This window comes from Pseudophryne corroboree, chromosome 5 (assembly GCF_028390025.1).
Source record: "Pseudophryne corroboree isolate aPseCor3 chromosome 5, aPseCor3.hap2, whole genome shotgun sequence".
Taxonomy (NCBI): Eukaryota; Metazoa; Chordata; class Amphibia; order Anura; family Myobatrachidae; genus Pseudophryne; species Pseudophryne corroboree.
In genome coordinates this window covers 768,144,815-768,172,350 of record NC_086448.1, presented here as the reverse complement: position 1 = coordinate 768,172,350, position 27,536 = coordinate 768,144,815, and the positions used below count along the sequence as shown (strand labels likewise).

General features: G+C 48.8%; 1 protein-coding gene and 1 pseudogene across 1 annotated transcript; both read left to right on the top strand.

The window, feature by feature from the left end:
- The first annotated feature begins 5,011 nt into the window (after positions 1-5,011).
- Positions 5,012-6,464, top strand: LOC134929430 (kinesin-like protein KIF19; annotated as a pseudogene).
- An 18,513-nt stretch (positions 6,465-24,977) lies between these two features.
- Positions 24,978-26,436, top strand: LOC134929429 (kinesin-like protein KIF19). Its single transcript, XM_063925060.1, has one exon. It carries the CDS (start codon positions 25,063-25,065, stop codon positions 26,320-26,322), a length of 1,260 nt encoding a protein of 419 aa, XP_063781130.1. The 5' UTR covers positions 24,978-25,062; the 3' UTR covers positions 26,323-26,436.
- The last annotated feature ends 1,100 nt before the right edge of the window (positions 26,437-27,536 follow it).

Here is a 27,536-nt window from a genome sequence, read left to right as displayed (position 1 = left end):
TGGCTGCCGCCTCCTGCTGCACGGCACCCATCGGAAACACAGCAGCAGGCAGGCCAAGAGGGAGGAGGAAGGCAGCGGGCGGCTCTTACCTGCTCCCGGCACCGCACGCCGCTGATCACCCGCTCATGCGAGACGGATGGGTGAGGACAACGGGGCGGTGCAGGGGGGTCGGTCTTGGAGGCGGGGTGATGGCGGTTTGGTTCTGTAACCTATAGATTAGGCCAGATCTGTGACTCCGCCCAGTATTGTGACTCCACCCAGCATTAGCAAATGAGTCACAAAGTCACAGATCTGGGCTAATATATAGGAGATTCTTTATTTATGTGGCGCCACAAGGGTTCCACAGCACATAATTACAGAGTACATAAACAAATAATCAAAACAGGAAAACAGTGACTTAGTTGAAGACAATATAGGACAAGTACAGGGTAAATAAATATAGCTATATCAGCAGATGACAATGACATAAGTATCAGGTGGCAGCGGACTGCTGGATTTGGTGCAGTTGAAGATTATTAAAGTAAGCACATGAGGGAAGGCCCTGCTCGTGAGAGCTTACATTCTAAAGGGGAGTAACAGACAGACAGGGGTGATACAGACGGGGTAGACAGTGTGGGACAGAGGGTTAGGATGAGATTTGGCTGGGTTTGGTGAAGAAGTGGGTCTTCAGAGCCCAGACACACACACAGCCCATACTCACACAGACTAACAAACATGGCATAGTGGGTGCAAGGGCAGGACCATCTTTACATCAATGTAGTCCACTGGGCAAAGCAATGTACAGGTTCCACTTACTGGTTTTGGTGCTTTCCGCGGGACAAGGTGCTATTGGCTGCAATGGTTCTGATGTCTTGGGGGGCCTTATTGCTATCAGTGTTAGTGATGCCTGTGGGGGTGGCTTGGTGCTGTTGTCATTGATGGTTGGGAGGGGGTTGCTACAGACTGCAGCGGCTCTGATGTCCTCGAGGGGGGGTGTGGAAGTTACTTTTGGCGGCGAAAGCGGTACTACTCGTGGTGGCTGTGATGTCTGCAGGGGCGGGTCCTTGTAATCCTGTGGTCCATGGGCAATTGCATTAAGTCCAATGTAAAAGATGGCTCTGTGCAAGCGGTGCCAATGTTATGGGGGCAAGAGGCTTATCGTTGGATACCAATTTCCCAGATTTGCCTGTTAAGCAATTGTGTCTGATCCATTGCCCAGCCTGACCTGTGTGATGTTACATTGTCAGTGAGAGGAGTGTGTAGTGGATGTTATAGTGATAAGGGGGCACTGTAATGTGGCATCATGTGAACTGTAATGTGTCATACTCTTATATGCTCAATGTAATGAGCAAGAACCCTCCCTCCCTCACAAATTGAATATACTCCATATATATATATATATATATATATATATATATATATCTGTATCTACTGCCTGTGTCGTCACCCTTCCCCTTGACTACAGCCTACCTGGATTCCATGCTAAGGTCATGTTTAGTGTCTTTTTTACAATTTTTTTTGTAGGGTGCATTCTCTATTTGACAGCAGCAGCTGTGGAACTTCTAAAAGGCCACCTCCTCATTTTAACCTGAGGGGCGGGGTGTGGGAGGGAGTAGGCAGAAATTTTGCCTAGGGTGCCGAGAAACCTTGCATTGGCCCTGACTTTTTACGCGTGTAGTGTTTACTGTGTATGTATATGCAGTGGTGTGTGTGTGTGTGTGTGTGTGTGTGTGTGTGTGTGTGTGTGTGTGTGTGTGTGTGTACTGTATGTGTTTGCAGTGTGTACATGTGGTGGTAGGCAGGGGTTAAAGTGGGCCTGAACGGTGTTCCGTCAGGTGTATGTGGAGGCAGTACGGGTTCCTCCTCCACCAGCCCTCCTTTCCCGGCAATGGGACTATCTGTACAGGCAGCACTGTCTCCTCTCTGTGAGCCACTGCTCCAGCATTAATAGATGTGGTGGTCATAGGCGTGCGCAGGATATTTTATTAGGGGGTGCACGATTAGAAGGGCGTGTTTAGTACCACCTATTGGGCATGTCTAACACCACCTAATGGGCGTGTCTAGCACCACCTATCAGGCGTGTCTACCACCACATATTGGCACTCAATGCAAACGAAATAATATAGAGAATTGATGCACAGATATATATATATATATATATATATATATATATAAAATCTGTTTAATATATGTTCAATTTGTATATTTTATTACCACAGATTATATCCTAATCTCTCGAAATATATATTGATATTGAATTTGAACTTGTCCTCCTCCAAGAAGAACGCTGTTTACTGTGGCGTTGGCACATGATGAGGAGAGAGCATGGGTGGGAGCATGAGCGGGCATGCACGCGGCATGACATCATCACGACACATCCCACAAGTTAGAGGAACTGGGAGTAGGATTACGTCAGTGATGCTGCACCATAAAAATGATTGACAGCCAGACTGAGCGGAGGGGGTGGTGGGCACAATGGTTGGAGGACAGAAATGAGCACACTCGGCGATCGCCGATACTGCAGCAGCAGCAGGTGTGTGTGAGGGGGTTTACAGACATTAGGGGGTGCCTGTGCGCACCAGGAACACCCCCTGCGCACGCCTATGGTGGTGGTCCCCTTATGATGGTGCTGGTCTGTGGCGGTAATGAGACCACAAGGAGAGGAGCCGGTGGCACACTGAGAGGAGACAGGACCAAAGCGGAAGCCTATAGGAAAAATCAGTGACACATGAGGTAAGTGTGTGTGTGTGGGGGGATGGGTTGGGGCATTTATTATGTGTATAAGCTGCACAGTTAATAAGGGCATGGGATGCATTCATTTGACCGACGGTCAGGGGACCGACAGTCACATAACCTCCCCCTACATCCCGCTCTCTCTCAATCCCGATGATTGGAATGTCAACCAACAGGGACTATTCCCACTCGTGGGTGTCCACGACTCCCATAGAGCGTGAATAGATCCCGTGGCCAGCGCAGGTCACCACTGAGCCCGCAGCCTGGCGAGGGCACTACAGGCACACTACTTGGCGCACTGACATTACAGGCAGTCTCATTGGGAGTTGTTTTTGCTGTCTGAGACTGCAGACCAGGCTGCAATTAGCAGAGATCTGGCTTTCTGTAGGAAGCCACTCCCTGCCTTTCAGGCAGCCCTGTCTGGCGTCTATGGGCTGCAGCCGATGCAGTCCATAGAAGCCGGCGTTTTGCGCATGCACAGTCCCGTGGCCTCTTGTGCGCATGCACTGGTCCAGGCGTCTGACAGATCCATTGTGCAGGCACCGGTGCCCCGGCTGGCTCTCTACTCTCCGGTCATGGCACAGGTAGCGGCAGACCTCTCCTACTAGAAGGCAGGAGGCGCCGCTGGTTAGGAGTGGTTTTATAGTGGTGTTACAGGAGTGGTATTATAGCAGTGTTACAGGCATAATACCTACTTTTAAAAAAGCATTTCATGGAGATTGTTAAAACAACACCAATGAGCGCAGTGTTAAAGTGGACATGTACTGCTGTGCCTGAGAGCCGTGTCATAAATCTGACTTACATCCAAATGTAACGAGTCTCAAAGCAGTTAGTAACATCTGCTTGTTGATGAAAATACAATGATACTTTTCAGGGTTTGCACAAGCATGTCGCCATAGGGATCACCTGTGCTGTATAACCAATGCAGGGAAATGGCATTAATGATTCCATTTGAATGTATACGTATATATCTCCGATTTCTGTCCCCCCCCCAGAATAAAACAGCTTCATAACGGGGGTAAGGTGCAATCAGGGAGACTGCTGCTATTACAGGGAGCCTTCCTGATATTAAGGGAGAGTTGGCGGGTATGAAGGAGTGGTGTTACAGTGGTGTTACAGGCAGGGCCGGATTAACAATGGGGCGGATGGAGCTGCAGCTCCAGGCCCCCCATTGAAAATAGGCCCACAGTAAACTGACAGCGTTGACAGGAGAAAAAACGTTCCTGTCACAGACTGCCAGCGGCCGTCCTTTCTCCCATGCCCCGCCTCCTCTGGCTCCAGCTCTCTCACCTGGGATCAGTCACAGAGAGCCATGCAGGCAGTGTGGTGGCCGCCCCTCCCCTCATGTCTCTCCTTCACCGGGGTCCTGAGCCTGTCACTCTCAGTCACAAGCTCCACCCCCAGACTACACAAAAGAGTTGCTGCTGCGTAAAGCCTGGTACTGTAAGCTGTTCTATAATGGCTTCTTCATGAGTATCATGGATTAGTGTGTGTGTATACTGTACTGTATGTGTGGTGTGTGTACTGTATATGCATACCTCCCAACATCTTTATGAGGGGAAACGTGACCTTATCCCCCATAAGGGAGCGTGGCATATGGAGGAGGGGGCGTGGCTTCACAGGAGTGCCACAATCACTATTCACGCCCCCGTTTTTGTCACTGAGGGGGCATGCCCAGCGCTGTCCTGTGAATAGATGCTATGCACATGCGCACAGTGCCTATTCACTGTTGCTGTTCACTGATGCACAGTGACAGGAACCTTCCAACTGCTCCCCCCACCACCATGGGACACTATGGCCCGCGAGTGGGACAGTGGGACAGTCCCAGAAAAATGGGTCTGTCCCACGAAAATATTGGGACAGTTGGGAGGTATGGTATATGTACTATGTGTACTGTATATGCGTGTAGTGTGTATATGTGGTGGTAGTGTATGTATGTGTGTGTATATGTGGTGGTGGTGGTGGTGGTGTGTGTACTGTATATATGCTGTGTGTACAGTATGTGTGTGTAGTGTGTACTATGTGTGTGTGTAATGTGGTGGTGGTGGGTGTGCGTACTATGTGTGTGTATATGTGGTGGTGTATGTACTGTATATATGCTGTGTGTACAGTATGTGTGTGTAATGTGTACTATGTGTGTGTGTAATGTGGTGGAGGTGGGTGTGCGTACTATGTGTGTGTATATGTGGTGGTGGTGGTGGTGGTGTGTGTCTATGTCATAGTGATGTCATAGTACAGCTGATTGTGATGTCATAGTGATGTCATAATGCAGCTGATGGGTATAGAACAGGCAGCTGGCTGCTTCCTGGCTCATATCTGATATTGCTGGACTAGTGCCAACACACAGATAATTTTCTTTCGCTTTTCTGATATTAGAATCGAGAAGATGAATACTGAACAGAAGAACGCTATAGACCATCAGGTGACTGTGGCTCTGCGCATCCGTCCATTTAATTTGATGGAGACTAAGAATCGAGCCCAGTGCATCATGCACCAACTTGGTCCGCAGACGCTGTTACTGAAGGACCCTGGCGAGGATCCTTATGACGTACTGCGCTCGAGCAGGACAAGAGAAACAACATTCACCTTTAACCACGTGTTCGATCAGGCAGCTACTCAGGAAAATGTATATGATTCCACGATGAAGAACATAGTGGATGACATCCTAGCTGGATACAATGCTGCCATATTCGCCTACGGCCCAACAGGCACAGGAAAGACCTATACTATGATGGGTAAGCCTCGCGAGCCCGGAGTGATTTATCGCACCCTGAAGGACCTGTATAAGACTATTGAGGAGACCGGAAGGAGAGATAATTTCTCTTTATCATTGTCATATGCTGAGATCTACAATGAAACAATCTGGGACCTATTAAGACCTTCTTCTTGATCTTTGGCCCTCAGAGAGGATCCTTATGGTAACACCAAAATACTAGGGATTACTGCGTTCTCCGCTAGCACTCCTGAGGAGGCCATGAATCTGCTGAAGATGGGAAACAAAAGGCGCTCTGAAACAACAACAGCAGCTAATAAGACCTCATCACGCTCCCATGCCATATTACAAATCACCGTAAAACAAACAGGCAGTGATGGGGTTAGCACAGGCCGCCTGTACATGGTGGACCTGGCAGGATCAGAGCGGGCAAGCCAGACTACCAACAGCGGCAAGACCATGAAAGAAGGAGGTTACATCAACCGCTCCCTCCTCGCCCTCAGAAAGTGCATCATGGCACTGCGCGAGAAACCAGGCAGCCATATAAACTATCGGGACAGTAAACTGACCTGGCTGCTAAAGGGTGCACTGAGCGGGAAAAGCAGAATGGTCATGATTGCACACGTCAGCCCTGCAGATAGTGCCTTTGAAGAGTCACGCAGCACAATGACCTATGGGAGCAAGGCCAAATTCATCCAGACACGGGTGGAGAGAAACAGTGTCCCCCATGGTACTGCTGAGAGGGGCAGGGGGGACAAAGTGCTGCAGAAAGACATGCAGTTTATTATGAGACGCACTATGGCACCGCTGATTAATTTGCCCCGCGTAGTCCCTATGGCAAAGAATTTACAGTCTGCACATGAGATCAGTGCTACAGCTCGTGCCAGTGCAAATTCTAGAATATCTAGAATTAGCACGTAGATGGCTGTAGAAACACCACTTGGGCCGGCAGAAACACCACTTGGGCTGGCCGGCAGGAACACCGTTGGAGGTAAAGGTGATTATAAAAAAAAAAAAATGAGAGCTGGGGATTAGGGCTACTGGCGACACCCCAAGAAGAAAAAAAAACGACACTGGGCAGCCACCTCATTGGTGTGTTGGAAGAGCTGCTAATTATTTTTAAAATATTGATAGTTCCATCTAACTCCTTGATACGTTAATAACTTTAACATTTAAACCTGGGCAATGTCGGGCACAGATGGAGCCGCGCTCATCTGAGGCGGCTCCATCGCAGGCGTGCACTCCTGGCGTGACTGGGCGATACGTCCGCCTGGTCACTCCTGGAGTGCACAGAGACGCTCCCATTGTGAGAGTCTCTATCTGGGCGCATGGACTGAAACGCTCTCCATTCAAGTGGACGGGGTGAGTGTCCGTCACGCCCGCCCGCCGGGTGGAGACGTTGTCAGAGATAGGCTCGCCCCTAGTTACAGACGGAACCGCGACTAGCATGGCTCCATCTGTACTTCAGCTGCTTATACATGATTTGTGATGTTCCTGGTTTCAGTTCATTATGTTTCACAATGACATTTTCTTGCATCCTTATGTATTGTATTCTTGTTTTGTGGCATGGGGCATATTCATTATGAAAAAAACTGAGAAATAAGAATTTTTAGTTTTTAATTCTCACCCTTACATTTCACAATTTTTGATCATGATTCCCTTATAAAAATATTACTTCCGAAAAACTGCTATTTTTGCGAAGCAGCTTTTCGGGAAAATAAGATGATATTTATATTCATTTATTTATTTGTGAGCTCTAGTGAAATGGGGCAATTTGTTTTAAATCAAAAATACAGTAATGCAATCACTAAAGCACTATTACTGTACTTCTTTAAATGCACTTTAACCTACTGTATGGCTGCTAGGAGTGTGTGTGCCTTGATTTGACAGCCGTTAGTAGCTAGCAAGCATAGGTGGTGACAGACCACAATCGGAAATTTTTAATTGAGTGGGCATGACTCTGAGTGGGCACAGTCAAAGTCTCTGCAGATAGGGTGACCAGGCGGCCCAGGGCACTTAAGATATACGGGGGCCATACCCCCTCCAGTTCTTCTCAGCACACACCCTGCTAGTGACTGCTAGATGCCAGATACATGCAACACCCGGCCAGCCTGTTCTTCTCCTGCTGGCATTGCACCCATTTCTGCTCCTCAATCAACTCACTGCTGTGCTGAGGCTGGCACTGGAGCAGAGCCGGCCCTAACCAATATGATGCCCTAGGCAAGATTTTGGCTGGTGCCCCCTAGCGCCACCGCTGGTTCCACCTCTGATCTTGCACCTCTTTCCCAGCACCATCACCCCTCACCCATAGCAGTCCTTATTTTGGTATTTGTACCCCCTATTTTTTAAATAGGAACAGTTCGCACATTTGGCGCACAGCCCAAAAAGGGGTGTGTTTTTGCTGACAAGGGACATGGCCACATAATAGTAACCCCAATTCCAATTACGCCACACAGTACTGCAATTTTATTCACATTTGATCATGTGATAGTGTCCATAATTCATATTACATCCCACGGTAGTATCACTTTACCTTATAAACGTTACTCCTCACAGTAGAGCCACTTATTCACATTACATCACACTGAATTGCTCCTTATTCACATTACACCACACCCTATTGCTCTTTATTCACATTAGACGACACAGTAGTGCCCTTTCTATACGCAATGCCACATAGTAGAGCACCTTATACACATAATGCCACACATTAGTAATGCGTTTATACACACAATTCCACACAATAATGCCCCTTTCACATATGAGACACATTAATAATGTCCTTAAACATAATGTGCCTTACACATTATGACAACCTTTATTAATGCCCTTTTACACATAATGTCCCTTACATATATGCTGCACATTATTAATGCCCTTATACACATATTGATACACATAGTGCCCCCTACACATTTGCTGCACATTATTAGTGCCTCTATACACATAATGACACACATACAGTAGTACCCTGTTACACATATGCCACACATTATTAATGCCCTTATACACATAATGACACACATAGTGCCCCCAACACATTTGCTGCACATTATTAGTGCCCCTATACACATAATGACCCACATACAGTAGTACCCTGTTACACATATGCCACACATTATTAATGCCCTTATACACATAATGACACACATAGTGCCCCTTACACATATGTTGCACATTATTAATGCATTTTTGCATGACACACATAATGCTCCTTACACATATTCCGAACACTACTGCACAACCAAACCACTCACATGCACACAGCAATCACTCTGCCACTAACACTGTGACCTCTGCCTCTGCTTGGATACAGATGTGTCCTCATAAATGTTGCCTCAATGCTAATGTCAGGCACCTTTTTTTTATGAAAATGCATCTTATTTGCATTGCTGTGTGGCTAGGATGCACAAGCAGCTTCTGCTGATTAAAATGATATGCAGCATGCCTATATACTGTGTGAGACTGTGGCTGTATCTGCATATGAAATGCTACACACAGAATATAGGCATGCCGCATATCATTTTAATCAGCAGAAGCTGCTGATGCCCCTAAGCATATCAAATGCCCCAGGCAATTGCCTAGTTTGCCTATGCCTATGGCCGGCTCTGCACTGGAGAGTGTCAACGCTAAGGTGGAGTGGACTGTGGACAACACAGTCTAGTATCCTAATCATGATGGGGTAAATGTATGAAACGCCGTTATTGGGGGGGGGGGAGGGGATGCACTGATACCACAATCTAAAAAGTTGCACTGACCATTCTGACACTTGCAGCTATTGATTTCGCCAGCTGCAGGTGTCGATGCCCATAAACCACAACAGTGACAGCGCTGTAGCAGTTGCCAGCTCCGGCTGCATGCAAGATCTTGCTTGGGAGAGTAGCGAGATCTTAGACATGCACACTGGAGCCGACCGGTGGAGAGACATGTGCTGTGTGCTCTAGCAGTGATTGTCGGAGGGAAGAGTTTGCACTCCCCCACTTCTGCATCTGAGATGGTAACACATCTCGGCGCTGCTGCTTCCTGCTTCGCCTTGGTAAAGAGGCGAAGCAGAAAGCATTATACCCGCACTTATTCCTCCCAGTATCTGCACTCTGCAGGCAGGTCAGTGCAGAGGTATGCAGCCTGCTACTCCTCCTTGCCAGAGGTGCATCCCAGAATCCATGCAGGGGGCAGAGCTGTTGTAGCGTCTATCTCCTCGAGTGTCCGCAAACTGAGCTGAGACACTTGCAACTCCCTCTACCGTCCGCTGTGTGATGGCCCCTGGATTAGCCCCTTCCTCTCAGGCAGCGCAAGAACAGATGCTGCTCATTTCCAGTCTCCGCCACGCTGCTGCTGATGGGAGATCACCAAACCTGGGACAAAGTACTGTAGCTCTGTTTTCCCAGCCTACACCCCTCTCACTGCCCACCTGTGCCCTTCGCTACATGCCCCCTTTCAGTATCAAATAACAAAAAATCTGGCCCCATAAGTCCCACCTAACAATAACTAAAGCTTCACCTGTAGGTACATATTGTGCAGGAGCCTGTCTGAATTCTAATCATTGCTGGCATTAAGAACTGCGTACTTATGGTGTTTTTTATATATATATATATATATATATATATATATATATATATAAAAACACAGTAGTATCTTTATCTCGCGCCAACCTAGAAGCGGCACCACGGGAGAGATCTTTGTTGGGAGACCTCAAAAGCATACAAGAATAAACACAAATTCCCAAGTGCGCTAAAGTGGAATGTAATTACACAGTTCTTCCAGCGTTATTTTCGTCGGAATGTAGACTGGAGGGTATTTGAATCTGGGGACCTGTAACAGACACCCCTCACCAAATAGTCACCCAAACAAGAGGCCAACAGGCCAATTAGTAAAAAGTTATTTTAATAACGTATACACAGTTCAAAGTATAAAATTGTGTCAATAAAATGCAACCAAAAGAGTACACAGCCAACACGTTTGTAAGGTGGAATCTAGATATCCCCTCACCTTTTGCAAGGTGCGAGCTCGACAGGGAGTATCTTTACAGACTAGGTTGTGATTCTCTGACTGCCAAACCAACGCGTTTCGTCTTATCGACTTCATCAGTGGTAACGAATATAGGAAAAAGCTAATTTGCTCATGATGAATTAATATAAAGGATCATAACCTCAAATGTACGATTAGTCAGAATCTCCTATATCTGGACTTAGTGGATGAAGCTCTTATATCAGGGCTCCTGATTAGAGCTTAAGAGGTATTCCTTTTTAAATGTGTAATCGATTGGATAATGGTGTTTTGTATAAACTACCTTAAAACTAATTGGGCATAAATCCTTACAGGGTCGCCTAGGAATGCTATTGGTTATAATCTCTTAGGAGTGCTGACAACCATATGTCGGCATTTTTGCAAACTACCTAAAGTGTGGTGTCCAATTTTAAATTCAAGACTATTTCTGATTCGGATGTTGACCCACGTACAACGAAATTCAAGAATTATATAGCTGGTTTAACAATCTCAAAAGTATAAGGGGTGTGGCTTCCTCAATAGGTCTCACATAATAGATCCTGGGAGAGATTTGGCTGCATGTGGAAGTCACAGAATATATATATAATAAGATTTTACTTACCGATAAATCTATTTCTCGTAGTCCGTAGTGGATGCTGGGGACTCCGTAAGGACCATGGGGATATAGCGGCTCCGCAGGAGACAGGGCACAATAATAAAAGCTTTAGGATCAGGTGGTGTGCACTGGCTCCTCCCCCTATGACCCTCCTCCAAGCCTCAGTTAGGATACTGTGCCCGGACGAGCGTGCATAACAAGGAAGGATATTGAATCCCGGGTAAGACTCATACCAGCCACACCAACCACACCGTACAACCTGTGATCTGAACCCAGTTAACAGTATGATAACAACGAAGGAGCCTCTGACAAGATGGCTCACAACAAGAATAACCCGATTTTTGTAACAATAACTATGTACAAGTATTGCAGACAATCCGCACTTGGGATGGGCGCCCAGCATCCACTACGGACTACGAGAAATAGATTTATCGGTAAGTAAAATCTTATTTTCTCTGACGTCCTAGTGGATGCTGGGGACTCCGTAAGGACCATGGGGATTATACCAAAGCTCCCAAACGGGCGGGAGAGTGCGGATGACCCTGCAGCACCGAATGAGAGACTCCATGTCCTCCTCAGCCAGGGTATCAAATTTGTAGAATTTAGCAAACGTGTTTGCCCCTGACCAAGTAACTGCTCGGCAAAGTTGTAAAGCCGAGACCCCTCGGGCAGTCGCCCAAGATGAGCCCCCTTCCTTTTGGAATGGGCTTTTACAGATTTTGGCTGTGGCAGGCCTGCCACAGAATGTGTAAACTGAATTGTATTACAAATCCAGCGAGCAATCGTCTGCTTAGAAGCAGGAGCACCCATCTTGTTGGGTGCATACAGGCTAAACAGCGAGTCAGATTTTCTGACTCCAGCCGTCCTGGAAACATATTTTTCAGGGCCCTGACAACGTCAAGTAACTTGGAGTCCTCCAAGTCCCTAGTACCCGCAGGTACCACAATAGGTTGGTTCATGTGAAAAACAGAAAACACCTTAAGGAGAAATTGAGGACGAGTCCTCAATTCTGCCCTGTCAGAATGAAAAATTAAGTAAGGGCTTTATATATGATAAAGCCGCCAATTCTGACACACGCCTGGCTGAAGCCAGGGCTAATAGCATCGTCACCTTCCATGTGAGATATTTTAAGTCCACAGTGGTGAGTGGTTCAAACCAATGTGACTTTAGGAAACTCAAAACAACATTGAGATCCCAAGGTGCCACTGGGGCACAAAATGAGGCTGTATATGCAGTACCCCTTTTACAAACATCTGAACGTCAGGCACTAAAGCCAGTTCTTTCTGGAAGAAATTCAACAGGGCCGAAATTTGAACCTTAATGGACCCTAATTTTAGGCCCATAGACAGTCCTGTTTTCAGGAAATGTAGGAAACGACCCAGTTGGAATTCCTCTGTAGGGGCCTTCTTGGCCTCACACCACGCAACATATCTTCACCAAATGCGGTGAAAATGTTTTGCGGTTACATCCTTCCTGTCTTCGACCAGGGTAGGGATGACTTCATCTGGAATGCCCTTTCAGGATCCGGCGTTCAACCGCCATGCCGTCAAACGCGGCCGCGGTAAGTCTTGGAACAGACAAGGCCCCTGCTGGAGCAGGTCCTTTCTTAAAGGTAGAGGCCACGGGTCTTCCGTGAACATCTCTTGAAGTTTCGGGTACCAAGTCCTTCTTGGCCAATCCGGAACCACGAGTATCGTTCTTACTCATCTCCCTCTTATGATTCTCAGTACTTTTGGTATGAGAGGCATAGGAGGGAACACATACTCTGACTGGTACACCCACAGTGTTACCAGAGCGTCCACCGCTATTGCCTGAGGGTCCCTTGACCTGGCGCAATATCTGTCTAGTTTTTTGTTCAGGCGGGACGCCATCATGTCCACCTTTGGTTTTTCCCAACGGTTTACAATCATGTGGAAGACTTCCCGATGAAGTCCCCACTCTCCCGGGTAGAGGTCATGCCTGCTGAGGAAGTCTGCTTCCCAGTTTTCCACTCCCGGAATGAACACTGCTGAGAGTGTTATCACATGATTTTTCGCCCAGCGAAGAATCCTTGTAGTTTCTGCCATTTCCCTCCTGCTTCTTGTGCCGCCCTGTCTGTTTACGTGGGCGACTGCCGTGATGTTGTCCCACTGGATCAATACCGGCTGACCTTGAAGCAGAGGTCTTGCTAAGCTTAGAGCATTGTAAATTGCCCTTAGCTCCAGTATATTTATGTGGAGAGAAGTCTCCAGACTTGATCACACTCTCTGGAAATTTTTTCCTTGTGTGACTGCTCCCCAGCCACTCAGGCTGGCATCCGTGGTCACCAGGACCCAGTCCTGAATGCCGAATCTGCGGCCCTTTCATAGATGAGCACTCTGCAGCCACCGCAGAAGAAACACCCTTGTCCTTGGAGACAGGGTTATCCGCTGATGCATCTGAAGATGCGATCCGGACCATTTTTCCAGCAGATCCCACGGAAAGGTTCTTGCGTGAAATCTACCGAATGGGATCGCTTTGTAAGAAACCACCATTTTTCACAGGATCCTTGTGCAATGATGCACTGATACTTTTCCTGGTTTTAGGAGGTTCCTGACTAGCTCGGATAACTCCCTGGCTTTCTTCTCCGGGAGAAAACATCCTTTTCTGGACTGTGTCCAGAATCATCCCTAGGAACAGTAGACGTGTCGTCGGAAAAAACTGCGATTTTGGAATATTTAGAATCCACTCGTGCTGTCGTAGAACTACTTAAGATAGTGCTACTCCGACCTCCAACTGTTCTCTGGACCTTGCCTTTATCAGGAAAGCGTCCATATTTCTTTTAAGAAGAATCATCATTTCGGCCATTACCTTGGTAAAGACCCGGGGTGCCGTGGACAATCCAAACGGCAGCGTCTGAACTGATAGTGACAGTTCTGTACCACGAACCTGAGGTACCCTTGGTGAGAAGGCAAATTTGGACATGTAGGTAAGCGTCCCTGATATCCAGTGACACCATATCGTCCCCTTCTTCCTGGTTCGCTATCACTACTCTGAGTGACTCCATCTTGATTTGAACGCTTGTATGTAAGTGTTCAAATATTTCAGATCTCACCGAGCCGTCTGGCTTCAGTACCACAATATAGTGTGGAATAATACCCCTTCCCTTGTTGTAGAAGGGGTACTTTGATTATCACCTGCTGGGAATACAGCCTGTGAATTGTTCCCAATACTGCCTCCCTGTCGGAGGGAGACGTTGGTAAAGCAGACTTCAGGAACTTGTGAGGGGGAGACGTCTCGAATTTCCAATGTACACCTGGGATACTACGTGTAGGATCCAGGAGTCCACTTGTGAGTGAGCCCCCTGCGTGCTGAAACTCTTGAGATGACCCCCTACCGCACCTGAGTCCGCTTGTACTGCCCCAGCGTCATGCTGCGGACTTGGCAGAAGCTGTGGAGGGCTTCTGTTCCTGGGAATGGGCTGCCTGCTGCAGTCTTCTTCCCTTTCCTCTACCCCTGGGCAGATATGACTGGCCCTTTTGCCCGCCTGCCCTTATGGGGACGAAAGGACTGAGACTGAAAAGACTGTGTCCTTTTCTGCTGAGATGTGACTTGGGGTAACAAAAGGTGGATTTTTCAGCTGTTGCCATGGCCACCAGGTCCGATGGACCGCCCCTTTATACGGCAATACTTCCATGTGCCGTCTGGAATCTGCATCACCTGACCACTGTCGTGTCTTCGTCTGGCAGATATGGACATCACATTTACTCTTGATGCCAGAATGCAAATATCCCTCTGCGCATCTCGCATATATAGAAATGCATCTATAGTCAATAAAATCTTGTCCCTGTCAAGGGTATCAATATTTTCAGTCAGGAAATCCGACCAAGCCCCCTCAGCGCTGCACATCCAGGCTGAGGCGATTGCTGGTCGTAGTATAACACCAGTATGTGTGTATATACTTTTAGGATATTTTTCAGCTTCCTATCAGCTGGCTCCTTGAGGGCTGCCGTATCTGGAGACGGTAACGCCCCTTGTTTTTATAAGCGTGTGAGCGCCTTATCCACCCTAAGGTGTGTTTCCCAACTCGCCCTAACTTCTGGCGGGAAAGGGTATACCGCCAATAATTTTCTATCGGAGGAAACCCACGTATCATCACACACTTCATTTAATTTATCTGATTCAGGAAAAACTACAAGTAGTTTATTCACACCCTACATAATACCCTTATTTGTGGTACTTGTAGTATCAGAAATATGTAACACCTCCTTCATTGCCCTTAACATGAAACGTGTGGCCCTAAAGGAAAATACGTTTGTTTATTCACCGTCGACACTGGAGTCAGTTTCCGTGTCTGTGTCTGTGTCAACCGACTGAGGTAAATGGGCGTTTTTACAAGCCCCTGACGGTGTCTGAGACGCCTGGACAGGTACTAATTTGTTTGCCGGCCGTCTCATGTCGTCAACCGACCTTGCAGCGTGTTGACATTATCACGTAATTCCTAAATAAGCCATCCATTCCAGTGTCGACTCCCTAGAGAGTGACATCACCAATACAGGCAATTTGCTCCGCCTCCTCACCAACATCGTCCTCCTACATGTCGACACACACGTACCGACACACAGCACACACACAGGGAATGCTCTGATAGAGGACAGGACCCCACTAGCCCTTTGGGGAGACAGAGGGAGAGTTTGCCAGCACACACCAAAAACGCTATAATTATACAGGGACAACCCCTTATACAAGTGTTTTCCCTTATAGCATTTTTATATATGTAATCATATCGCCAAATAAGTGCCCCCCCTCTCTGTTTTAACCCTGTTTCTGTAGTGCAGTGCAGGGGAGAGCCTGGGAGCCTTCCTCACAGCAGAGCTGAGCAGGAAAATGGCGCCGTGTGCTGAGGAGAATAGGCCCCGCCCCCTTTTCGGCGGGCTCTTCTCCCGGAGTTTGTGAGATCTGGCAGGGGTTAAATACATCCATATAGCCTCAAGGGCTATATGTGATGTATTTTAGCCATAAAAAGGTATTATACATTGCTGCCCAGGGCGCCCCCCCCAGCGCCCTGCACCCTCAGTGACAGTTGGTGACTGTTGGTGAAGTGTGCTGACAACAATGGCGCACAGCTGCAGTGCTGTGCGCTACCTTATGAAGACTGAAAGTCTTCTGCCGCCTGTTTCTGGACCTCTGGACCTCTTCAACTTCGGCATCTGCAAGGGGGGTCGGCGGCACGGCTCCGGGACGAACCCCAGGGTGAGACCTGTGTTCCGACTCCCTCTGGAGCTAATGGTGTCCAGTAGCCTAAGAAGCAAATCCATCCTGCACGCAGGTGAGTTTACTTCTCTCCCCTAAGTCCCTCGTAGCAGTGAGCCTGTTGCCAGCAGGTCTCACTGAAAGAAAAAAACCTAACTTAAACTTTTATTCTAAGCAGCTCAGGAGAGCCACCTAGATTGCACCCTTCTCGGCCGGGCACAAAAATCTAACTGAGGCTTGGAGGAGGGTCATAGGGGGAGGAGCCAGTGCACACCACCTGATCCTAAAGCTTTTATTATTGTGCCCTGTCTCCTGCGGAGCCGCTATATCCCCATGGTCCTTACGGAGTCCCCAGCATCCACTATGACGTCAGAGAAATATATATATATATATATATATATATATGGGATCGGTATGGGATCCCAGCACACGGGATGGCAAATGTCAGTATACTGACATTGGTATCCCGTGCACCAGAATGCCAGCTCGCCGCAGGTTCTAGTCTTCCTCTATTGGTGTCGTGGTCACCAACAGAGGGAGAATCACATACTTCACCGGTATTCCGACGGTGGGCTAGTATGGTGGGCAGTACCCATGTCGGGATCCTGACGTCGGTATTGAGACAGCCGGGATCCTGATGGGCGGGGTTTTAACTGCATATCATATATAAATATATATATATATATTATTATTACTAGGTGCTCATCGCTCCCTACGGGCGCTCTTCACACTGTCACAAGGGGCTACGCCCCCTTAAGCCTTGCACGGCCTTTGGGCGTGCAATATGTTGATTATATGGAGTATTACCTCCAAACATAATTGTGTGATTGGTTAAATATTGCGCAGATAAAGGGCATGTGATGGTTAAGGGGCCTTAGCCCCTTGCGACTGTGTGAACAGCGCAAGCAGGGGATGATGAACACCTAGTAGGTGCTGTGATTGGGGGTGTGGCGGGTGCGGGGTAGACACGGATGGTGGCGAGGGGCCAGGGGTGTTGCGGGTGGGCGAGGGGCAGTTGTGGGAGTGCTTCGAGTGGTGGAGTGGCGGTTGAGGGGGGGGAACTGCGGATGGAGTCTGTAGGTGCTGCGGGTGAAGGGGGTGGCAGATGGGGGAGGAGGCCGGAGGTGCTGTGGATGGGGGAGTGTCGGGTGCGGGATAGACATGGATGGGGGAGGGTGTCGTGGGGTGCGGTCCTGAGCCACCGTGGTATGGGGAGTAGCGGGTGTGGCGCGGGCGGGGTGGTTGAGGGGGTGCGGTGGGTGGGGGAGGGCCGGTTATGTGGGTTGCATGGTTGGTGGAAGGGCGGATGCTGGGGTGCCATGGTGGGGGAGGTGGACAGGAGCCACTATGGGTGTGGGAGGGTGGGATTAGGGTCCGATGATGCTGCGGTTGTGAGATTGCATGAAGTGCCATGTATGACCCCACATGTAACAATGTCTCCCTAGTTGCAGGATACAAATAATGGACATCATCATCTAATGCTCCCTGCCCTGCCATTATGTCAGGAGCAGGGACATTGCATGTGACTGGGCAGCAGCAGTGACCCTGGTGCAGCTGGATGGGACACTTCCCCGGTGCTGACACCAGGCAGAGAGAGAGGATTTGACTCGTTGTGCGGGGCCGAGGCCAAACCCGAGCGCTCCCCTCGCGTAGGTGCAGGGCCAGGAGGAGGGGGCAGGGATGGCGATAATCCGCAGTGCTATCGCTGTGCGCTCTGATCTCTGCGGTGGCTGCCGCCTCCTGCTGCACGGCACCCATCGGAAACACAGCAGCAGGCAGGCCAGGAGAGGGGAGGAGGAAGGCGGAGGGCAGCTCTTACCTGCTCCCGACACCGCACGCCGCTGATCACCCGCTCATGCGAGACGGATGGGTGAGGACAACGGGGCGGTGCAGGGGGGTCGGTCTTGGAGGCGGGGTGATGGCGGTTTGGTTCTGTAACCTATAGATTAGGCCAGATCTGTGACTCCGCCCAGTATTGTGACTCCACCCAGCATTAGCAAATGAGTCACAAAGTCACAGATCTGGGCTAATATATAGGAGATTCTTTATTTGTGTGGCGCCACAAGGGTTCCACAGCACATAATTACAGAGTACATAAACAAATAATCAAAACAGGAAAACAGTGACTTAGTTGAAGACAATATAGGACAAGTACAGGGTAAATAAATATAGCTATATCAGCAGATGACAATGACATAAGTATCAGGTGGCAGAGGACTGCTGGATTTGGTGCAGTTGAAGATTATTAAAGTAAGCACATGAGGGAAGGCCCTGCTCGTGAGAGCTTACATTCTAAAGGGGAGTAACAGACAGACAGGGGTGATACAGACGGGGTAGACAGTGTGGGACAGAGGGTTAGGATGAGATTTGGCTGGGTTTGGTGAAGAAGTGGGTCTTCAGAGCCCATACACACACACAGCCCATACACACACAGACTAACAAACATGGCATAGTGGGTGCAAGGGCAGGACCATCTTTACATCAATGTAGTCCACTGGGCAAAGCAATGTACAGGTTCCACTTACTGGTTTTGGTGCTTTCCGCGGGACAAGGTGCTATTGGCTGCAATGGTTCTGATGTCTTGGGGGGCCTTATTGCTATCAGTGTTAGTGATGCCTGTGGGGGTGGCTTGGTGCTGTTGTCATTGATGGTTGGGAGGGGGTTGTTACAGACTGCAGCGGCTCTGATGTCCTTGAGGGGGGGTGTGGAAGTTACTTTTGGCGGCGAAAGCGGTACTACTCGTGGTGGCTGTGATGTCTGCAGGGGCGGGTCCTTGTAATCCTGTGGTCCATGGGCAATTGCATTAAGTCCAATGTAAAAGATGGCTCTGTGCAAGCGGTGCCAATGTTATGGGGGCAAGAGGCTTATCGTTGGATACCAATTTCCCAGATTTGCCTGTTAAGCAATTGTGTCTGATCCATTGCCCAGCCTGACCTGTGTGATGTTACATTGTCAGTGAGAGGAGTGTGTAGTGGATGTTATAATGATAAGGGGGCACTGTAATGTGGCATCATTTGAACTGTAATGTGTCATACTCTTATATGCTCAATGTAATGAGCAAGAACCCTCCCTCCCTCACAAATTGAATACACTCCATATATATATATATATATCTGTATCTACTGCCTGTGTCGTCACCCTTCCCCTTGACTACAGCCTACCTGGATTCCATGCTAAGGTCATGTTTAGTGTCTTTTTTACAATTTTTTTTGTAGGGTGCATTCTCTATTTGACAGCAGCAGCTGTGGAACTTCTAAAAGGCCACCTCCACATTTTAACCTGAGGGGCGGGGGGTGGGAGGGAGTAGGCAGAAATTTTGCCTAGGGTGCCGAGAAACCTTGCATTGGCCCTGACTTTTTACGCGTGTAGTGTTTACTGTGTGTGTATATGCGGTGGTGTGTGTGTGTGTACTGTATGTGTTTGCAGTGTGTACATGTGGTGGTAGGCAGGGGTTAAAGTGGGCCTGAACGGTGTTTCGTCAGGTGTATGTGGAGGCAATACGGGTTCCTCCTCCACCAGCTCTCCTTTCCCGGCAATGGGACTATCTGTACAGGCAGCACTGTCTCCTTTCTGTGAGCCACTGCTCCAGCATTAATAGATGTGGTGGTCATAGGCGTGCGCAGGATATTTTATTAGGGGGTGCACGATTAGAAGGGCGTGTTTAGCACCACCTATTGGGCATGTCTAACACCACCTAATGGGCGTGTCTAGCACCACCTGTCAGGCGTGTCTACCACCACATATTGGCACTCAATGCAAACAAAATAATATAGAGAATTGATGCACAGATAGATAGATAGATATATATATATATATATAAAATCTGTTTAATATATGTTCAATTTGTATATGTTATTACCATAGATTATATCCTAATCTCTCGAAATATATATTGATATTGAATTTGAACTTGTCCTCCTCCAAGAGGAACGCTGTTTACTGTGGCGTTGGCACATGATGAGGAGAGAGAGAGAGCATGGGTGGGAGCATGAGCGGGCATGCACGCGGCATGACATCATCACGACACATCCCACAAATTAGAGGAACTGGGAGTAGGATTACGTCAGTGATGCTGCACCATAAAAATGATTGACAGCCAGACTGAGCGGAGGGGGTGGCGGGCACAATGGTCGGAGGACAGAAATGAGCACACTCGGCGATCGCCGATACTGCAGCAGCAGCAGGTGTGTGTGAGGGGGTTTACAGACATTAGGGGGTGCCTGTGCGCACCAGGAACCCCCCCTGCGCACGCCTATGGTGGTGGTCCCCTTATGATGGTGCTGGTCTGTGGCGGTAATAAGACCACAAGGAGAGGAGCCGGTGGCACACTGAGAGGAGACAGGACCAAAGCGGAAGCCTATAGGAAAAATCAGTGACACATGAGGTAAGTGTGTGTGTGTGGGGGGATGGGTTGGGGCATTTATTATGTGTATAAGCTGCACAGTTAATAAGGGCATGGGATGCATTCATTTGACCGACGGTCAGGGGACCGACAGTCACATAACCTCCCCCTACATCCCGCTCTCTCTCAATCCCGATGATTGGAATGCCAACCAACAGGGACTATTCCCACTCGTGGGTGTCCACGACACCCATAGAGCGTGAATAGATCCCGTGGCCAGCGCAGGTCACCACTGAGCCCGCAGCATGGCGAGGGCACTACAGGCACACTACTTGGCGCACTGACACTACAGGCAGTCTCATTGGGAGTTGTTTTTGCCGTCTGAGACTGCAGACCAGGCTGCAATTAGCAGAGATCTGGCTTTCTGTAGGAAGCCACTCCCTGCCTTTCAGGCAGCCCTGTCTGGCGTCTATGGGCTGCAGTCGATGCAGTCCATAGAAGCCGGCGTTTTGCGCATGCACAGTCCCGTGGCCTCTTGTGCGCATGCACTTGTCCAGGCGTCTGACAGATCCATTGCGCAGGCACCGGTGCCCCGGCTGGCTCTCTACTCTCCGGTCATGGCACAGGTAGCGGCAGACCTCTCCTACTAGAAGGCAGGAGGCGCCGCTGGTTAGGAGTGGTGTTATAGTGGTGTTACAGGAGTGGTATTATAGCAGTGTTACAGGCATAATACCTACTTTTTAAAAAGCATTTCATGGAGATTGTTAAAACAACACCAATGAGCGCAGTGTTAAAGTGGACATGTACTGCTGTGCCTGAGAGCCGTGTCATAAATCTGACTTACATCCAAATGTAACGAGTCTCAAAGCAGTTAGTAACATCTGCTTGTTGATGAAAATACAATGATACCTTTCAGGGTTTGCAGTTTGCACAAGCATGTCGCCATAGGGATCACCTGTGCTGTATAACCAATGCAGGGAAATGGCATTAATGATTCCATTTGAATGTATACGTATATATCTCTGATTTCTGTCCGCCCCCCCCCCAGAATAAAACAGCTTCATAACGGGGGTAAGGTGCAATCAGGGAGACTGCTGCTATTACAGGGAGCCTTCCTGATATTAAGGGAGAGTTGGCGGGTATGAACAGGAGTGGTGTTACAGTGGTGTTACAGGCAGGGCCGGATTAACAATGGGGCGGATGGAGCTGCAGCTCCAGGCACCCCCGTTGAAAATAGGCCCACAGTAAACTGACAGCGTTGACAGGAAAAAAAACTTTCCTGTCACAGACTGCCAGAGGCCGTCCTTTCTCCCATGCCCCGCCTCCTCTGGCTCCAGCTCTCTCACCTGGGATCAGTCACAGAGAGCCATGCAGGCAGTGTGGTGGCCGCCCCTCCCCTCATATCTCTCCTTCACCGGGGTCCTGAGCAGGGGTGTATCTAGGGGTCCGAGCGCCCCTGGCAGAGTAAGGGCTGGTGCCCCCCCACACACACACATACACATATTTGAAATAAGGAGGGTGTATAAAAAAGGGTGTGGCCTTGTGGGGAAGGGGCGTGGTCACACAATACTACTTCTAGTTCAAATTATGGCACACAGTAGCATATTACACCGCACAGTAGTGTCTCTTATTCACATTACGCCACACAGTAGTACCCCTATAGGAAACGTTTATAGACGGCATATGGGGAATGCAAATAGAAAATAGAAATGTGGTCCAGTGCTAGTAAATATATTTCTATTTTTATAAGTGGAATGCGGTTAAACCACATTCAGAGATGTGACTGCAATATTTCAGCACTCCGTCGATTGGATCGCATTGCCTGTAAACACCTCTGCCTGATTGACAGGCAGAGGCGGAGGATGGGGGACGGTGATGGAATGTTGCGGGGGCGGCGTGGGAAAAATGGGGTCCGGCCGTCTGCATTTTTGGGACGGCTGAGTGACATCACACGCAGCCACCCCTTTGTGAAAAATGGCGGCAGACCACCTGCATACGCAGCCTAGCTGCAGCTGTAGGGGGTCGTCCACAATTAAATTGCGGTTGCAGTCACTGAGCAGGTCATTCAGCATGCTGGCCGGGCTTGCCCTGCGATGGATCAGCATCCCCCAGCATGCAGCAGAGTCTGCAATCCTTACCGAATAACCCCCACTGCCATTAGTACATCTGATCCCGCCCATAGGCACACACATGTACACTTACATACATAATGTCACACACAAAACACATATGATATACAGTACAGTCACACATGCAGTATATACAAATAGGTACACACATGCACACATATATACAGTCACATACATACATACATACATACATAGTCACACACTAATACACACAAATACAGTAGATACTTATACACACACAAACATACATACACATATACTGTAGTCACATACATAAATGTAGTCACAGACACACATACAGACAGACTTTATAGTGTTTACCCCCCTCACTTCACAGCATACTTGCCTACTCTCCCGGAATGGCCGGGAGGCTCCCGAATATCGGGTGGCGCTCCTGGCCCCCCGGAAGAAAAGGCAAGTGTCCCTGACGAGTGCCCACCACCTACAACCCACCCGCATCACCTGCATAACCCCCGGCGGCGCAGTTCAAAGTGCGCGGTCCGGGAGTCAGATGACGCGATCCGCGTCATCCTGGCCCCGCCCCCTGCCTTGCAATGTCAATATTAACGGCATTGCTAGACAGGGGGCGGGGCCACGATGACGTGATCGTGCAGCCACACCCCCAACCCCGCCCCTAAGCGTCTTCAAGACGCATGTCCACACCCCCGCTGCTCCGACTTGGCTGCCTCCTCCCGGAGGGGGCAGCCAAATTGTCGGTAAGTATGCTTCACAGACAGGGTACACTCAATGCATGTACTTTAGCTCCTTGTCCTCTCCCTCTCTCCTCTATGCTGCTTGGTTGCCTGGCACTGACTGAGTGCCGTGTAGCCCCGCCCCCTGCTTCCATTCCGTCCACTTCCTGAAGGGCAATGCTGTGCAGTGCAGTCTTGTGCCACCCCTCCCCTCACTTAATCCGGATTGTACCTTGTGACTGTCTGTTACTGCCGACGTCGGTGTCCAGCGGCACAGCACTGCACTAGTGATCAATCAGACTCAAAATAAACCACAGCTCCCGGAACTCACGGCAACAGGGAATGCTGGGAGCTGTAGTTTATGTTGAGTCTGATTACAAGTGATGTGCGGTGCGCTGCCATCTGACACTGGCGTCGGCACTAACAGACAGTCACCAAGTCTGACAGTACTACTGGATTCTACCCCCTGGACGTGGATGGCACTCCCAGGTGGCGCCCCCTCCTTGCCTGGCGCCCCTGGCGAGTGCCATCCTGGCCAATGGGTAGATACACCCCTGGTCCTGAGCCTGTCACTCTCAGTCACAAGCTCCACCCCCAGACTACACAAAAGAGTTGCTGCTGCGTAAAGCCTGGTACTGTAAGCTGTTCTATAATGGCTTCTTCATGAGTATCATGGATTAGTGTGTGTGTATACTGTACTGTATGTGTGGTGTGTGTACTGTATATGCATACCTCCCAACATCTTTATGAGGGGAAACGTGACCTTATCCCCCATAAGGGAGCGTGGCATATGGAGGAAGGGGCGTGGCTTCACAGGAGTGCCACAATCACTATTCACGCCCCCGTTTTCGTCACTGAGGGGGCATGCCCAGCGCTGTCCTGTGAATAGATGCTATGCACATGCGCACAGTGCCTATTCACTGTTGCTGTTCACTGATGCACAGTGACAGGAATCTTCCAACTGCTCCCCCCACCACCATGGGACACAATGGCCCGCGAGTGGGACAGTCCCAGAAAAATGGGTCTGTCCCACGAAAATATTGGGACAGTTGGGAGGTATGGTATATGTACTATGTGTACTGTATGTGTGTGTAGTGTGTATATGTGGTGGTGGTGGTGGTGTGTGTACTGTATATATGCTATGTGTACAGTATGTGTGTGTAGTGTGTACTATGTGTGTGTGTAATGTGGTGGTGGTGGTGGGTGTGCGTACTATGTGTGTGTATATGTGGTGGTGGTGGTGTATGTACTGTATATATGCTGTGTGTACAGTATGTGTGTGTAATGTGTACTATGTGTGTGTGTAATGTGGTGGTGGTGGGTGTGCGTACTATGTGTGTGTATATGTGGTGGTGGTGGTGTATGTACTGTATATATGCTGTGTGTACAGTATGTGTGTGTAATGTGCACTATGTGTGTGTGTAATGTGGTGGTGGTGGGTGTGCGTACTATGTGTGTGTATATGTGGTAGTGGTGGTGTGTGTCTATGTCATAGTGATGTCATAGTACAGCTGATTGTGATGTCATAGTGATGTCATAATGCAGCTGATGGGTATAGAACAGGCAGCTGGCTGCTTCCTGGCTCATATCTGATATTGCTGGACTAGTGCCAACACACAGATAATTTTCTTGCGCTTTTCTGATATTAGAATCGAGAGAAGATGAATACTGAACAGAAGAACGCTATAGACCATCAGGTGACTGTGGCTCTGCGCATCCGTCCATTTAATTTGATGGAGACTAAGAATCGAGCCCAGTGCATCATGCACCAACTTGGTCCGCAGACGCTGCTACTGAAGGACCCTGGCGAGGATCCTTATGACGTACTGCGCTCGAGCAGGACAAGAGAAACAACATTCACCTTTAACCACGTGTTCGATCAGGCAGCTACTCAGGAAAATGTATATGATTCCACGATGAAGAACATAGTGGATGACATCCTAGCTGGGTACAATGCTGCCATATTCGCCTACGGCCCAACAGGCACAGGGAAGACCTATACTATGATGGGTAAGCCTCGCGAGCCCGGAATGATTTATCGCACCCTGAAGGACCTGTATAAGACTATTGAGGAGACCGGAAGGAGAGATAATTTCTCTGTATCATTGTCATATGCTGAGATCTACAATGAAACAATCCGGGACCTATTAAAACCTTCTTCTGGATCTTTGGCCCTCAGAGAGGATCCTTATGGTAACACCAAAATACTAGGGATTACTGCGTTCTCCCCTAGCACTCCTGAGGAGGCCATGAATCTGCTGAAGATGGGAAACAAAAGGCGCTCTGAAACAACAACAGCAGCTAATAAGACCTCATCACGCTCCCATGCCATATTACAAATCACCGTAAAACAAACAGGCAGTGATGGGGTTAGCACAGGCCGCCTGTACATGGTGGACCTGGCAGGATCAGAGCGGGCAAGCCAGACTACCAACAGTGGCAAGACCATGAAAGAAGGAGGTTACATCAACCGCTCCCTCCTCGCCCTCCGGAAGTGCATCATGGCACTGCGCGAGAAACCAGGCAGCCATATAAACTATCGGGACAGTAAACTGACCTGGCTGCTAAAGGGTGCACTGAGCGGGAAAAGTAGAATGGTCATGATTGCACACGTCAGCCCTGCAGATAGTGCCTTTGAAGAGTCACGCAGCACAATGACCTATGGGAGCAAGGCCAAATTCATCCAGACACGGGTGGAGAGAAACAGTGTCCCCCATGGTACTGCTGAGAGGGGCAGGGGGGACAAAGTGCTGCAGAAAGACATGCAGTTTATTATGAGACGCACTATGGCACCGCTGATTAATTTGCCCCGCGTAGTCCCTATGGCAAAGAATTTACAGTCTGCACATGAGATCAGTGCTACAGCTCGTGCCAGTGCAAATTCTTACACATATCTAGAATTAGCACGTAGATGGCTGTAGAAACACCACTTGGGCCGGCAGAAACACCACTTGGGCCGGCTGGCAGGAACACCGTTGGAGGTAAAGGTGATTATAAAAAAAAAAAAATGAGAGCTGGGGATTAGGGCTACCGGCGACACCCCAAGAAAAAAAAAAAAAACGACACTGGGCAGCCACCTCATTGGTGTGTTGGAAGAGCTGCTAATTATTTTTAAAATATTGATAGTTCCATCTAAACTCCTTGAGACGTTAAATAACTTTCACATTTAAACCTGGGCAATGTCGGGTACAGATGGAGCCGCGCTCATCTGAGGCGGCTCCATCGCAGGCGCGCACTCCTGGCGTGACTGGGCAATCAGTCCGCCTGGTCACTCCTGGAGTGCACAGAGACGCTCCCATTGTGAGAGTCTCTATCTGGGCGCATGGACTGAAACGCTCTCCATTCAAGTGGACGGGGTGAGTCTCCGTCACGCCCGGCCGGGTGGAGAGTAGACGTTGTCAGAGATAGGCTCGCCCCTAGTTACAGACGGAACCGCGACTAGCATGGCTCCATCTGTACTTCAGCTGCTTATACATCATTTGTGATGTTCGTGGTTTCAGTTCATTATGTGTCACAATGACATTTTCTTGCATCCTTATGTATTGTATTCTTGTTATGTGGCATGGGGCATATTCATTATGAAAAAAACTGTGAAATAAGAATTTTTAGTTTTTAATTCTCACCCTTACATTTCACAATTTTTGATCATGATTCCCTTATAAAAATATCACTTCCGAAAAAACTGCTATTTTTGCGAAGCAGCTTTTCGGGAAAATAAGATGATATTATTTATTTGTGAGCTCTAGTGAAATGGGGCAATTTGTTTTAAATCAAAAATACAGTAATGCAATCACTAAAGCACTATTACTGTACTTCTTTAAATGCACTTTAACCTACTGTATGGCTGCTAGGAGTGTGTGTGCCTTGATTTGACAGCTGTTAGTAGCTAGCAAGCATAGGTGGTGACAGACCACAATAGGAAATTTTGAATTGAGTGGGCATGACTCTGAGTGGGCACAGTCCAAAGTCTCTGCAGATAGGGTGACCAGGCGGCCCAGGGCACTTAAAATATACGGGGGCCATACCCCTCCAGTTCTTCTCAGCACACACCCTGCTAGTGACTGCTAGATGCCAGATACATGCAACACCCGGCCAGCCTGTTCTTCTCCTGCTGGCATTGCACCCATTTCTGCTC